Source organism: Hippocampus bargibanti, linkage group LG04, assembly GCF_051943395.1.
Source record: "Hippocampus bargibanti isolate YZ-2025 linkage group LG04, ASM5194339v1, whole genome shotgun sequence".
NCBI classification, from domain to species: domain Eukaryota; kingdom Metazoa; phylum Chordata; class Actinopteri; order Syngnathiformes; family Syngnathidae; genus Hippocampus; species Hippocampus bargibanti.
The window spans coordinates 29,754,787-29,769,268 of NC_142737.1; the positions used below are offsets into that span (position 1 = coordinate 29,754,787).

Below are 14,482 nucleotides of genomic sequence, written 5' to 3' on the forward strand. Positions count from 1 at the left end.
GGAGAGGTGGTGATGGTGTTCCTGACTGGGTTATTCAACAAGATCTTAGATGGTGAACAGATGCCTGAAGAATGGAGACGAAGTGTACTCGTGCCCATTTTTAAGAACAAAGGAGAAGTGCAGAGTTGTACTAACTACAGAGGAATAAAGTTGATGAGCCATACAATGAAACTATGGGAAAGAGTAGTTGAAGCAAGACTAAGAGCAGAAGTGAACATTTGTGAGCAGCAGTATGGCTTCATGCCAGTACGACAGATGCAGTGTTTGCTTTAAGAATGCTGAGAGAAGTACAGAAAAGGTCAGAAGGAATTGCATTGTGTCTTTGTAGATCTGGAGAAAGCGTATGACACGGTGCCCAGAGAAGAGCTGTGGCATTGCATGAGGAAGTCTGGAGTGACAGAAAAGTATGTCAGAGCGGTGCAAGACATGTATCATGACTGTAAGACAGTTGTGAGGTGTGCTGTCGGTATGACTAAGGAATTCAAGGTGGAGGTGGGACTCCACCAGGGGTCAGCTCTGAGCCCCTTGTTGTTTGCTATGGTGATGGACAGGCTGACAGACGATGTTAGACAAGAATCTCCTTGGACCATAATGTTTGCAGATGACATTGTGATCTGTAGCGAGAACAGGGAACAGGTGACGGAGAAACTAGAGATGTGGAGATATGCCCTGCAAGGCAGGAGACCGAGAGGAAGACCGAAGAGGAGGTATATGGATGTGGTCAAAGCGGACATGAAGGTAGCTGGTGTGCGGGAAGAGGATGCACAAAACCGGGATAGACGGAGGACATTGATTCGCTGTGGCGACCCCTGAGGGGAAATGCCGAAAGGAAAAGAAGAAGACTGATGGTAGCAGTTTACATCCCCCGAGCTCAATTAACAACAGGAGCGCGGCATTAAATGAACTCTACGAGCACATCAGCGAGCAACAGACAGCCCACCCAGATGCTTTCCTTATCCTGGCTGGCGATTTCAACCATGCCAACCCGAAAAGCGTGTTTCCACAACTTCCTGGACACATTAACTTTCCGACCAGAGGTAACAACATTCTGGACAATGTTTTCACCACACACAAAGGAGCCTACAAAGCCTACCCCCTCCCCCACCTAGGAGCTTCGGACCACTCCACTATCATGTTAATGCGCGCATACAGGCCACTTGTCGAAGTCATCAAACCAGTCAAGAAGCAGATAAGGGTGTGGTCTGATAGGTCGTCAGAGGCACTCAAAGACTGCTTCTCCAACACTGACTAGTGTCAGTGTGTTCAGACAAGTGGCCACCTACAACAACACCACAGACCTCCAAGAGTACAGACTCTGTTACCTCCTACATGAGAAAGTGCATGGATGACGTGACTGTCACCAGATCTATCACCATCCGGGCCAACCAGAAGCCGTGGGTGACGGGTGAAGTCCACAGGCTCCTTAGGGCTAGGAACGCTGCCTACAAAGCTGGCGATGAGCTGGGCCTGAGGACAGCCAGGGCCAACCTGTAACGTGACATCATGATGGCCAAGAGACAGCACTCCAGAAAGATCACCAACCACTTCAGAGACACCAGGAACCTGTGGCGTGGGATACAGATCATCACAGACTACAAGTCCTTTCCACAGATCTGCGAGAACTCCACCACTCTGCTGAACCAGCTGAACGACTTCTTCGCCCGCTTCAAGGCAGACAACAGTACTCCAGCACAGAAGACCCCACCACCTGCCGGCGACCAGGTGCTGACACTGTCCCAAGACAGCGTGAGGCGATCCCTCAGAGGGACCAACACACGCAAAGCCCCGGGTCCCGACGGCATTCCTGACCGTGTCCTGAGAGACAGCGCGGATGAGCTCACACATGTGTTTATGGACATCTTCAACACCTCTCTAAGCCAGGCTGTTGTGCCCACGTGCATCAAAGTCACCACCATCATCCCGGTCCCAAAGAAGTCGTACCCCACCTGCCACAACGACTACCGCCCAGTCGCACTCACTCCCATCCTCATGAAGTACTTCGAGCGGCTAGTTGCTCTCCACACAGCGCTCACCCACCCGGAGACCAGAGACTCTTACATCAGAATGCCGTTCATCGACTTCAGCTCAGCATTCAACACCATCATCCCCCAACAACTCACTGACAAATTGAGCAAACTGGGGACCTCCTTGTGCAACTGGCTGCTGGACTTCCTGACGGGGAGACCAGACAGTCAGAGTTGGAAACATCACCTCCAGCACCATCACGCTGAACACGGGGGCCCCCCAGGGGTGTGTGCTGAGCCCCCTCCTTTTCACTCTTCTCACACATGACTGCTCACCATCATCAACCAGCACCACCCTCTTCATCAAGCTTGCGGATGACACAACTGTGGTGGGCCTCATCAACAACGATGAGGAGACAGCCTACAGGGACGAGGTCACATACGACACTACCTCACTTTACATTCAGAAACTACATGTACGTATTGGCTGTTGTCAATTGCACATCTTTTTTAGCCACGTTATTAGTGCCTTGCACGCTGGGTCCGAGAGGATATTAATTTCATCTGTGCTGTATTTCATGCATATTAGCAATTTTGACAATAAAGCTGACTTTGACATCGTCACAACATAGAACTAACCTTATAAACATAAATATTATTTTTTCCCCGTTTATAACTGACATACTCATTGGTTTGTGAATATATATACTAATGTACACCAGATAACTTCCTCCCAGCAAAATGGTTCTGAATTTGTTGATGTTCAATACATTACAGTGAAGGGATTACATGTGTTGAAATGGGTTCTTTCAGGGTAATCTGGTTTCTTAATAGTCACTTCAAGATCGAATGTACTTTAGATATGGCTGTCCAAATGATTATAGGTAGTGCACTGTCTTTCATGGCCTGACAATATATGTGCATAAATTTCACCAATTAACATTTCTTTATTTTATTTTTTTAATTTAATGGGTTGGAAGGATTTGACCCAAAGGTATTAATCATCAGATATAAACGGAATCAATCATCACTGCTAATTTAAGGAGAAACAAAGATTTGGGTTTTATGACAGTAAACTATGAACATGAATTCACACATGAGCAAAACTTGAATTCCAATCGCCTGTCTTAGTTTTACTATGATTTGTAATGTGCCACAATATGATGAGCAACTGCCACTACACAGTTCAAAAGGTACACAGCTCTATAAACTCAGCATGGAAAAACAAACAAAAACAACAATGGCACAGCACTAATACTGAACCGTCACAAATGAAATATTTTATCAAAGTCGGTTACAAAAGAATTGTGGGCTTTTTACAAAATCAATTAGCCAACATTTTCAAAGTTTCCAAGGATTACTTATATACTTTTAATAGCGTCATCAATTTCTGAAATCTGGTCCTTCAGTTGGTTCCACTGCTCTGGATTCAGGGAGATGCCTGTAAGATTTGGAAGAGAGAGTGAGAGACAGAGACAATGAGAGAGAATGAGACAATGACAGTGGGGTGCTATTTGCTGTAAATATATGATGCCAGTGAAGTTTAAAATAAACCTAAAAAAACTAACACCCACAAAAATGTTGCCGATATTACACGTAATGTAGACAACAGTGTGCACTTTAAGACACCCAGGTCCCTTCATAATGAATGGCGTACTCTCATATTGAAAATTGTAGAGACCAGACACAGAATCAAGCTGCTCCTATACCTATATCAATCCCACACCTCAACCCAATTGAAAACCTGTGGAGTGAGCTATTGGGAGCCCAGCGGAGTGGACCCATGCCACCAGATGATGGAGAGCTATTGCAAAAAGAGAAAAGTTCGAAGGAGCCTTTTGTGGTTTTCTCCCAACTTCCATCCATCCATCCAATCAAATCCATCCATCCGATTTCTAATCTATTTGGGTGTACTGGAACCCATTCCAGCTGTCTTCGGGCAGTCGACAGCGGATACCTTGAACTGATTGCCAGCCAATTTCAGGATGCAAATTAAAATATTTTCACAATCAAACCTAGAGACAATTTAAAGTGGTCAATTTATCGATATGCATGATTTATTTATTTAGCAGGGAGTAGGGGAACTATGGCAAACACATCTTTACCAGGGGGTCCAATATTTAATCAGAAAAGTTGGTAGGTTTGGAGTTTACTTGTGACATAACCAAGAGACAAGTTAGATGTAAAATAGTTGGAAGCAATGCTGAATTTGGCCGCTGAAGATGGTCGACAAGGCTAGTCCCTGACAGTGAATTACCATTCAATGGACCTGTGTCACACTTAAGTGGTGAGAAAGTTACTGCTGTAAGTTTTGAGTCATAAAGCATCTGCATTGTGGTGGCTCGGTGATCCAGTGGTTGCCACGCTGACTTCACAGTGCAGAGGTCGTGAGTTCAAATACCATTTCGGTCCCCCTGTGTGGAGTTTGCATATTCTCCCTGGGCCCACATGGGTTTACTACGGGCCCTCCGATTTCCTCCCACATTCCAAAAACATGCATGGCAGGCTGATTTAACACTAGAAATTGTCCCTAGTTGTGAGTATGATGATCATTGTTTGTCTGTGATCCCTGCGATTGGCAACTGGTTCAGGGTTTCCCCCACCTCCTGCCCGAAGAGAGGTGGGATAGGGTCAGCATGCTCCACAACCCTTGTGAGGATAAGTGGATCGGGAAATGGATGGAAGGATAGGCATCTGCATTGTGAAGTATCTTCTGTTTGGTTTGCTTTGCCTGAATCTGAGCAGTGAGGATTCAACATGGTGCCATGTTTTTACGTGTTTCGACCACTCCAAATTTATCAGCTTGCTAGGTTCTTTCCTGTGTAAAGCCCTCTTCAGACCACATCAAATATATTGCGGTGTTATATTGTCTGCATTGTGTAAATGACTGAGGGTTTTATGAGTGTGTTATGCGGCCTGTATATTTTGGCTTTACGGCAGTCGTGCTTGGAGTCGACACCCTATAAGTACTTCTCACTGCTCTTCGCTGTGACTGTTTTTCAGCATATCTTCCAACAAGAGTATTTTGACAGAGGTGGTTGTGTCAACCCAACTCACTGACAAGCTCGGGACGTGCACCAAAGCTTGGCTATGATATCATATCGTGGAATGGGAGGCCGCTTCATATTTCCTCAATGTAAAACCATGTTGTGTTTTGCTTGACAATCAGTCATGTGACTAAACCCTGTCCACTGACTAGGTGAAAATTGCTGTCTATGCACTAGTTTCACTGTTGTTTTTTTCAAGACAGTATGAATGATGGACAATTTAAAATTGCATAGGTAAAGGACAACCGAAGTCACTTTTTTGGTTTTTAACTGGCATCAAAGAAACGTTTTATAGCATCTAAAATACCCAAAACCCCCAGTTCGTGACGTCACGCCAAGACGTCCAGCATTGCTAGTGAATCAAAACAATCGCTTCAGATTCGGAGAATATGCTTTCTTGTTACACATCCAGTTATGAATATGATTCAAATAGTTCTGAAGAGGAAAGCATACATGTTTGCAATCGATTAAAGAATTTATTTGTGCCATTTTGAGGCAACATTGGGGAAAATCTCTCACCCAAAAAAAGAGGCACAAAATGGCGACCTCCTGTGGCCACTTCCATTTCCACAGGCTGATAAATTCCTTATATGGCGATTGGACGGCCTCTTCTGGCCTTCTGGGTGCAACACGAGGTCCCCAGACCAAACAAGTACAGCAAAACACATTGACGTGATGGCAGGACCGCTAGAATGCATCTTTTTTACGGTCAGGGGCCGTAACAAGACTTCCTGAATATTCAGCGCAAGTCTTAAAACGTAAAACGTAAAACGTAAAATATAGCTATATGCGGTGGAATCTTTGTAAAATACACTTAGTAGAAGTCATTTGAAGCCATTTTACAAATTATGGACACAACTTGTCCGGAGACGTCGGTTGTCTTTTAAAGCTCATGATAATGTCAAAGGTGATTTCTATTGCCCACCCTCGTGCGAATTGTCCAGCAGGATTAGAATAATGATTCTGATAATGGGTGGATCGATGTAGGACAGATTCATTCCATGCATTGTAGCGATAATTCATGTAATTCTTGTCAGGAATATGAAGGTGCCACAGCATGATTTACATATCGTCACCATGTGGTGCAAGAAAACAACAACAACAAACAAACAAAAAGCATCGGCTTGCTTGATTTACCTTTTTTCCCAGGCTTCATATCGCCATCTGGATTCATCCAGTACTCTCTGATGTCGATCAGAACTTTACCTTTGAAGTCACGGACGGAGACATATCTCATCCTTCCAATCTGTAAAAAAAAAAATCTCAACTTGTCTTCAATATATACAGTATACTTGGGTTTACACCACCTTCAACAATTCACAGTATAATTCAAGCTGAATACACGAAAGAGCTGTGATGGAAAATTCTTTTGAATGACAAAATCAAATGATTTTATTGAGCGACGTTTGTGCAATGAAACTGTTGGAGTGGAGCAATACGTCTGTGTAAGCTCTCAGTCGTACAGGAGTGGTCCATCGATGAGAAGGTTTCTTCAGCCGTCATCTGTACAAATTTGAAGGTTTCGGACGTTTCGCCTCCTATCCAAGAGGCTTCGTCAGCGAACTAAAGTCTGACTGGTCGTATCGGCCCTATTTATATATCCCTAATGTCCAGCCATGGCGGCGTCGGACACAGCTATGATAGGTCCCTACTCTCAGGTTGGGGGGGGGGGGGGGGGAGCAGAGGACCACTCCCTGTGGCCCCACTGATTGTTTCTACATTCCTGACTAACGACTGGCCCATTTCCCCCACTCCCACCGGTATCACCTCATCAGCATTACGAATGTTGCCTAACCTGTTTTGCCTAAGCAGGCTATTGTATGAACGATCCAAATTGAACCTCACCCCACCAGACCGGTTTAATGAAGGATTTTGTTGTTTTATAAGAATCGCTTCTTTTACCCCCCTTTCAAACCATCTATGTTCTTTCGCTAAGATACGACCAGTCAGACTTTAGTTCGCTGACGAAGCCTCTTGGATAGGAGGCGAAACCTACAAATTTGTACAGATGACGGCTGAAGAAACCTTCTCATCGATGTTGGAGTGGAGTTAGTCATGGTTTTGCTCAAATTAATGACTAGTGAAATTCCATAAACTATATTGATAGTTTCTAACAGCAATTATCTTTTCAGTTCAAAGACATTGAACATTTGCACTGGAATGTACAGCAATGAACGAAATAGAAATAAAACATACTGTTTAAAAAAAGCACATTAAAAATATTAACACAACACAAACGGGCACATCTTATGTAAGATAAGATATCCTTTATTAGTCTCACAAAGGAGAAATTCCCAAATAAAAGCAGTAACCGCAAAATAAAATAACTATATGTTTACAACTCATCAGTGTAATTATTGAGCATATTATTATTTTCTTGAAATAAAATTGAGTCGTCAGTAATTTCTCTTATATGCTGAACATTGTGTAATGCCAGACAGAAAAAAAATGAAGTGTTTTTCTATTGGATGGCAAAAGGTGTAATCAGCCCATGCTTCCAACACTTTCCATTCATCCAACAGATGTCACCATGGCAAACATAAAAAATAAAAAATCCAATTTTGGTCCCCTCTGTACTTTTTGTATCCTTTGTGGACTCAGTGGCTGCAGATGCTGAATACACTCACTTGGAACATGTTGTCGCCAGTGTCATTGCTGCCTTTGGAAGTCCCGCCAGGTTTAACACCGTCTCCTGCCTTTGGCTTCTTAACTGGTTTCTCTGGTGCATTTGACTTCTTTTTCTTTGCCTAAAACAATAATGTGTTCTCAAATGGTGACACTTTAACTAACATACATACATGCATACACCCATGCAAACATACACACGTGCGCCAAACAGACACACACACACACCGACAGACACACATATATACATTGGGAAATTGTTTCTAGGGTATTCAGTGAGTGACATTGATACGAAACTGCCACCAAACTCCCAAATGGCAAGTAAAAAAATATAAATAAATAAAAAAAAACACAAAAAAATACCCCTCCCCCCAAAAAATACAAACCTTTGTTTCAACATCACTATCAGAGTCGCTTCCAGATGAGGAGGAGAGCAGTTCCTTTGACTTTGGCATTCTGCAGAGAAGGATGTATATTCTAAATTTAAAACTGGTGCTTGAACCATCAGCTATAATGTATCCTTCGTGAATGCAGTGCAATACACATGTAAACAGTATTTAATAATGCAATTAAATTGAATTACATTAACATCAACTTTAATTCAACAAAAGCAAAGAGAGTTATAAGCAGGTTGTATTGCACAAAACCTACCAGCGTAGAAGAGAAGTCAACTTTGGCTACATTCCACGTTTCATACACCACAGTCTAAGTCTTAAAGAAATCGAGGATGAACAGAGCCAGGTTTTTTGTTAACTGAGTTTGAGACTTTGTCCTCGGCGTGCCCTACTGTCGGTCGTAGTCGGCAAGTAATTCAGGAACTGGTCACAAGTAGATTGCCGAGGCGTATGGATGCAGTCCTCCAAGCTCACGGGAGCCATACACGATATTATTTATTTAAGGCATCATGACTTTATGTTCTGATGTTATTGTAGCATATTTGTGTATTCCAAATTAAATATATGTATAATTTCTACATTATTTTTGTATGCGACAAGACTTTTGTCCAAGCAAAATCTGACCTTTCTGTCCTAATTAAATAATAAAACTCAATGAATGATACACAACTTTATTTTGGTATAAGCATAATATAGATGACTTTGCCTTTCATATAAGCCATTTCTGATTCCAATAGATCAACTACAAGTTAAGTTATTATTTGTTGTTCCTACAACTTGGATAAGCGACAAGACTTTTGTCGGGGACTGTAGGTTCCCGATGCCTATCCCAACTAATAATTCTTCTCTTTGCTCTTGTCCTTAAAGGACAACCGACGTCTCCGGACAAGTTGTGTCCATAATTTGTAAAATGGCTTCAAATGACTTCTACTAAGCATATTTTAATAAGATTCCACCGCATATAGCTATATTTTACGTTTTAAGATTTGCGCTGAATATTCAGGAAGTCTTGTTTTTGAGTTGGTGAAGAGTCCGTACGTGACATCACTAAAGGAACGCCCATTACCGAAAAAAAGACGCATTGTCGCGGTCCTTCCATCACGTCAATGTATTTTGCTGTAATGTTTGGTCTGGGGACCTCGTGTTGCACCCAAAAGCCGCCAGAAGAGGGCTTCCAAGCTCCATATAAGGAATTTATCAGTCTGTGGAAACGGAGGTGGCCACAGGAGGTCGCCATTTTGTGCCTCCTTTTATGTGAGAAATTTCCCCTCAATGTTGCCTCAAAATGACAGGGAATAACTTCTTTAATCGATTGCAAACATGTGTGCTTTCCTCTTCAGAACTATTTGAATCATATTCATAACTGGATGTGTAACAAGAAAGCATATTCTCCGAATCTGAAGCCATTGTTTTGATTCTCCAGTGATGCAAGACGTCTTGCAGTGACGTCACGAACTGGGGGCGGGACTTTCTGAAAATACCCAATTCGTAGCTCAATTTTTTGGCAGATTTTGGACACTTTAAGTCATTTTTATTGGTGTTTTGCATTTGAATAAAAATATCATACTGCGTGTTTTGGGTATTTTAGATGCTACAAAACGTTTATCTGATGTCAGTTAAGAAACAAAAAAGTGACGTCGGTTGTCCTTTAAACAACTGCACACCACTTCACATAGACAGTCATTGACAATGGAGAAAGTTTCCTATAGACTTGGCTTTAAAATGTCAGAACTTTCTTAATTACAAACGTTTAAATCCTGTTTTTAATTAATTATTATTATTATTATTTATTTTTGCATTTTTTTATTAATCCTCAGAGGTCACTGCTGATAACATTGTATTACCTGGATAAACGAGCATCTCTTCTAACGGCACCACAAACTCCGATCTGGCAGTACCAACAACGTTTCCCAAATTTTTTTAATTACATCTTGATATGCCCCCATTTTAGAAAGGCGGTCTAGCGAGCTAAGCAAGAAATTTTGGTTTGGTACAAAGCTGGCCAGTGCTTTGCTTTAAGCGTGTGGAATTTGAAGTTGAACGGCTGCACGTTATTATTCTTATTATTTTGTGTGAATGCATTCGCAAATACATCTGTGTAAGCTCTCAGTTGTACAGGAGTGGTCCATCGATGAAAAGGTTTCTTCAGCCGTCATCTGTACTTTGAAATAAGTAAACGAATTTTCCCCCCAAAGAATCTACTCACCATATTGTAAAGCACTAAGGAAATACTGAATACATACTCAAGCGAATTAACCACGACGACTGTATCGATATAAACGTTTCAAATATTTTTGCCATGTGGGTCAATTTCTAATCATAATTCGCCACCATGTGTCGGCCTAGCTCCAAGTGATACCATACCCCTCGCTAGTAAATATTTATCAATATAAAACAGGTAAATTAAATCTTCCGCACGACTAGATATTAAATCAGGAATCTTAGAAAAACACATTGGTCTAATGCAGGTTTTCAAAAAATGGGATTCTTACGTGACTTTGTAGCCGACTAGTTCTTATGTGCAATGTTTTGTCTCCGGTGAAATTGGTTCGGCTTCAAATTCTTCTTCTTCATTGAGATCTTTATTCTTCGTGTACTGGGTAAATGATCTTACTGGTTCGTTACCGCCACGGATGGAGCTGGAGTGCATTACACGTCATTGTCACGCACGTTAAAGTAGGTACATCATATAATCCTGCTCAAAACATTTAGTATCCGTTTTCTGTGAACAACTACCACATTAATCCAAATCTATGTCTTATCTAAAACATGCGAAGAAGCCTGTCAATTGCATGCAACATTTCCCAGGTGGTTAGTTGGAGACAGTCTAGCAACTAAACAGCTGTGGAGGAACAGATGTGTCAAAATCCCTAGATAGAAATTGATTATTCGTTATTTATTTCATCCACAAATTTCCTGAACTGCTCCTATTAACCAGGAATTCGGCATTTGTTCAATAATTTTCCCAATCTATTATCCTTATGTGTCAATGCATATAAGTATTTAATTGTTTCACTATTTGTTTGTATTTTGCATGATTTACATTTATCTCACTTCAAACTGAAATGGGCTGGACCTTTACTGACAAGGTCACATACTGTTGTGTTAGCCTACCTTCTTTCTTTTTTCCCCAGACATGGATTAACAGAAAACACACGTATCTTTTGATCAGCACCTCCCTGTGCAACTGGCTGCTGGACTTCCTGACGGGGAGACCACAGGCAGTCAGAGTTGGCGACAACACTTCCAGCACCATCACGCTGAACACAGGGCCCCCCCAGGGGTGTGTGCTGAGCCCCCTCCTCTTCACTCTGCTCACGCACGACTGCTCACCATCATCACCCAGCTCCAACCTCTTCATAAAGTTTGCGGATGACACGACTGTGATGGGCCTCATCAACAACGACGAGGAGACAGCCTACAGGGACGAGGTCAGCCGCCTGGCCACGTGATGCAAGACGTCTTGCATTGCTGGAGAATCAAAACAATGGCTTCAGATTTGGAGAATATGCTTTCTTGTTACACATCCAGTTATGAATATGATTCAAATAGTTCTGAAGAGGAAAGCATACATGTTTGCAATCGATTAAAGAATTTATTCCGTGCCATTTTGAGGCAACATTGGGGGTAAATGTCTCAAAAAGAGGCAGAGGAAAATGGCGACCTCTTGTAGACATGACAGTGTATTACGTTTCCGCAGGCTGATAAATTCTTTCTTCTGGCGCAACACGAGGTTTTCAGGCCAAACAAGCATTGACGTGATGGAAGGACTGCTACAATGTGTCCTTTTTTCCGGTCAGGGGCGTTCCTTCAGTGACGTCACGTACGGACTCGTCACGAACTCAAAAACAAGACTTCCGGAATATTCAGCACGAGTCTTAAAACGTAAAATATAGCTATATGCGGTGGAATCTTTGTAAAATACGCTCAGTAGAAGTCATTTGAAGCCATTTTAGAAATTATGGACACAGCTTGTCCGGAGACGTCGGTTGTCCTTTAAATTCACTGAAAACCTATATGCATAAAATTTGAAACACTGTGTATATCAGGGGTGTCAAACATACGGCCCGCGGGCCGGAACCGCCCCCAAGGAGGTTCGATCAGGCCCGCAGGATAATTTGAAAGTGGAAAAATGCATAAAAGACATGGAATTAATATTTTTAATTCACTGCAATTCATGGATTATCCGCTAAGGGGCGTACTCTTTCCATCAGAGTAGAAGACACACCGCATTACTGAGACAGACGGAAAACAGCAGACGGTGTCAATGCGCCATCTGATGCTTGTTACGACGTTGTTAATACCTTGGTCTCTACCTCTCTGCTACACCCTCATTAGCCAAAATGTCGTTATCCAAATGGAGAAAAGAAGATAAGAAGTGTAGAATTTTCAAAGAAAAATGGACCACGTCCTATTTATTTACAGAGATGCACGGAAAACCTTTGTGCTTGGTGTTTGCAACAAGTTTCGGTATTGAAGGAATAGAATATTCGACGCCACTACGAGACTCATCACAGCGAAAAATATGACGGGTTGCAAGGACAACTGAGAAGAGAAAAGATTAACGAATTGCTGGCGGGTCTGAGGAAACAGCAGTCAACTTTCATCCGGAGCCGAGAAGTCAGTGAAGCAGCGGTAAAAGCCAGCTACCCAATTGCTAGCGAAATAGCATTAGCATCGAAGCCGTATTTCGACGTTGACTTTGTTAAACGATGCATGATGAAGGCGGCTGAACTTGTATGTTCCGAGAAGCGACAAGCTTTTGCCAATATTAGCCTGACGAGGAATACTATAGCAGAGAGGATTTATTGCATTTTCCGTGGCAATTGACGAGAGCACTGATATCACAGACGTGGCCCAACTGGCCATATTTATTCGTTGAGTTGATGAGACATTGACTGTTACTGAAGAGTTTCTTGAGTTGGTGCCAATGATGGACACCACAACAGCCGAGGACATTTTCGGCTCTGTCGTTGCTGTAATGGACAGAGTTGGAGTGGACCGGTCCCGCGCCGTCAGCCTGGCTACAGACGGCGCGTCATCCATGGTTGGAAAGAAAGCAGGTATCGCGACAATGTTCAAAGACAAAGTACAAGCCCTTAATGGAGGAGATCGTTTCTGGACATTTCACTGCATGTATTTTGCACCAGGATAAAACAGTATACAACAAACAGTATACAGTAAACAGTATAAAACAGTGGTGAGACCAGCCATGATGTTTGGGCTGGAGACAGTGCCACTGAAGAAAAGACAGGAAGCAGAGCTGGAGGTAGCAGAGCTGAAGATGTTGAGGTTTTCTTTGGGAGTGACCAGGTTGGATAGGATCAGGAATGAGTACATTAGAGGGACAACTCATATTAGAAGCTTTGGAGAGAAAGTCAGAGAGGCCAGACTGAGATGGTTTGGACATGTCCAGAGAGAGTGACTATATCGGGAGAAGGATGCTGAGCCTTGAATTGCCAGGCAGGAGACCGAGAGGAAGACCGAAGAGGAGGTTTATGGATGTGGTCAAAGAGGACATGAAGGTAGCTGGTGTGAGAGAAGAGGATGCACAAAACCGGGATAGATGGAGGACATTGATTCGCTGTGGCGACCCCTGAAGGGAAAAGCCGAAAGGAAAAGAAGAAGAAGATTTTGCACCAAGAGGCATTGTGGTGCAAGTCGCTGAAAATGGACCACGTCATGGAGGTGGTTGTTCGCAGTGTAAATTTCATCCGGTCCAGAGGTCTGAACCATCGTCAGTTTGACAAACTTCTCAGCGACAGTAACATTACCTACAGCCTGTCATACCACACTTTAATGTTAGTCAGCAACTTCAAAACAAAAGTTCTGTGATGGAATTCTCCTGTTCATACAACTCCATAAATTTTCAGTATGTATTGTATGTGTATGTATGTTTCATGTATGAAGTTTACAGATTTACAGGACAGGTGAACACTTTCTTCATTACACATTTAAAATCACTCCTAAGTTTGTAAGGTGTACGCAGGGATTACATTTAGATTTTATATGCGTATGTGTAAGTGGTTTAAAAATTCCCTTTCTTTAAAAGTATCATTTAATCTTAAAGTGCATTACTATATTTTTCAGTACCAATTCAAGTTTTGTGCCTTTGTACAATCAGTGGGATCAGTTGCAATGCATATTTGTGAATGATCAAAGTAAATTGCACATTTGTCGAAGGAAATATGAGGTGTTTCATGAAATGTTTTGTAAAAGGATAGTTCATTAAATGCCAATATTTTTCCTACTGTTCTTGTGCTTCTTTACACCAAAACAAAAGAAAGACATGATATTTGTGCTATTTTTAGCAGAGTATGGTATAATTTTAATGGTCCGGCCCACTTGACATCTCCCTAGGCCAGGGGTGGGCAAACTTTTTGACTCGCGGGCCGCATTGGGTTCTAAAATTTGACAGAGGGGCCGGGCCAGGAGCATTTGGAGGGAGTGT

The 14,482-nt window shown here is 42.4% G+C and overlaps 1 protein-coding gene across 1 annotated transcript; it reads right to left on the minus strand.

The window, feature by feature from the left end:
- Positions 1-2,900: 2,900 nt before the first annotated feature.
- Positions 2,901-10,620, minus strand: LOC148899659 (activated RNA polymerase II transcriptional coactivator p15-like). Its single transcript, XM_088995040.1, has 5 exons — positions 10,524-10,620; positions 8,023-8,092; positions 7,639-7,758; positions 6,149-6,257; positions 2,901-3,405 (listed from the first exon to the last, which is right to left on the minus strand). The coding sequence occupies exons 2-5, from the start codon at positions 8,089-8,091 to the stop codon at positions 3,326-3,328; spliced, it is 378 nt and encodes a 125-aa protein (XP_088851166.1). The 5' UTR covers position 8,092; positions 10,524-10,620; the 3' UTR covers positions 2,901-3,325.
- Positions 10,621-14,482: the final 3,862 nt, after the last annotated feature.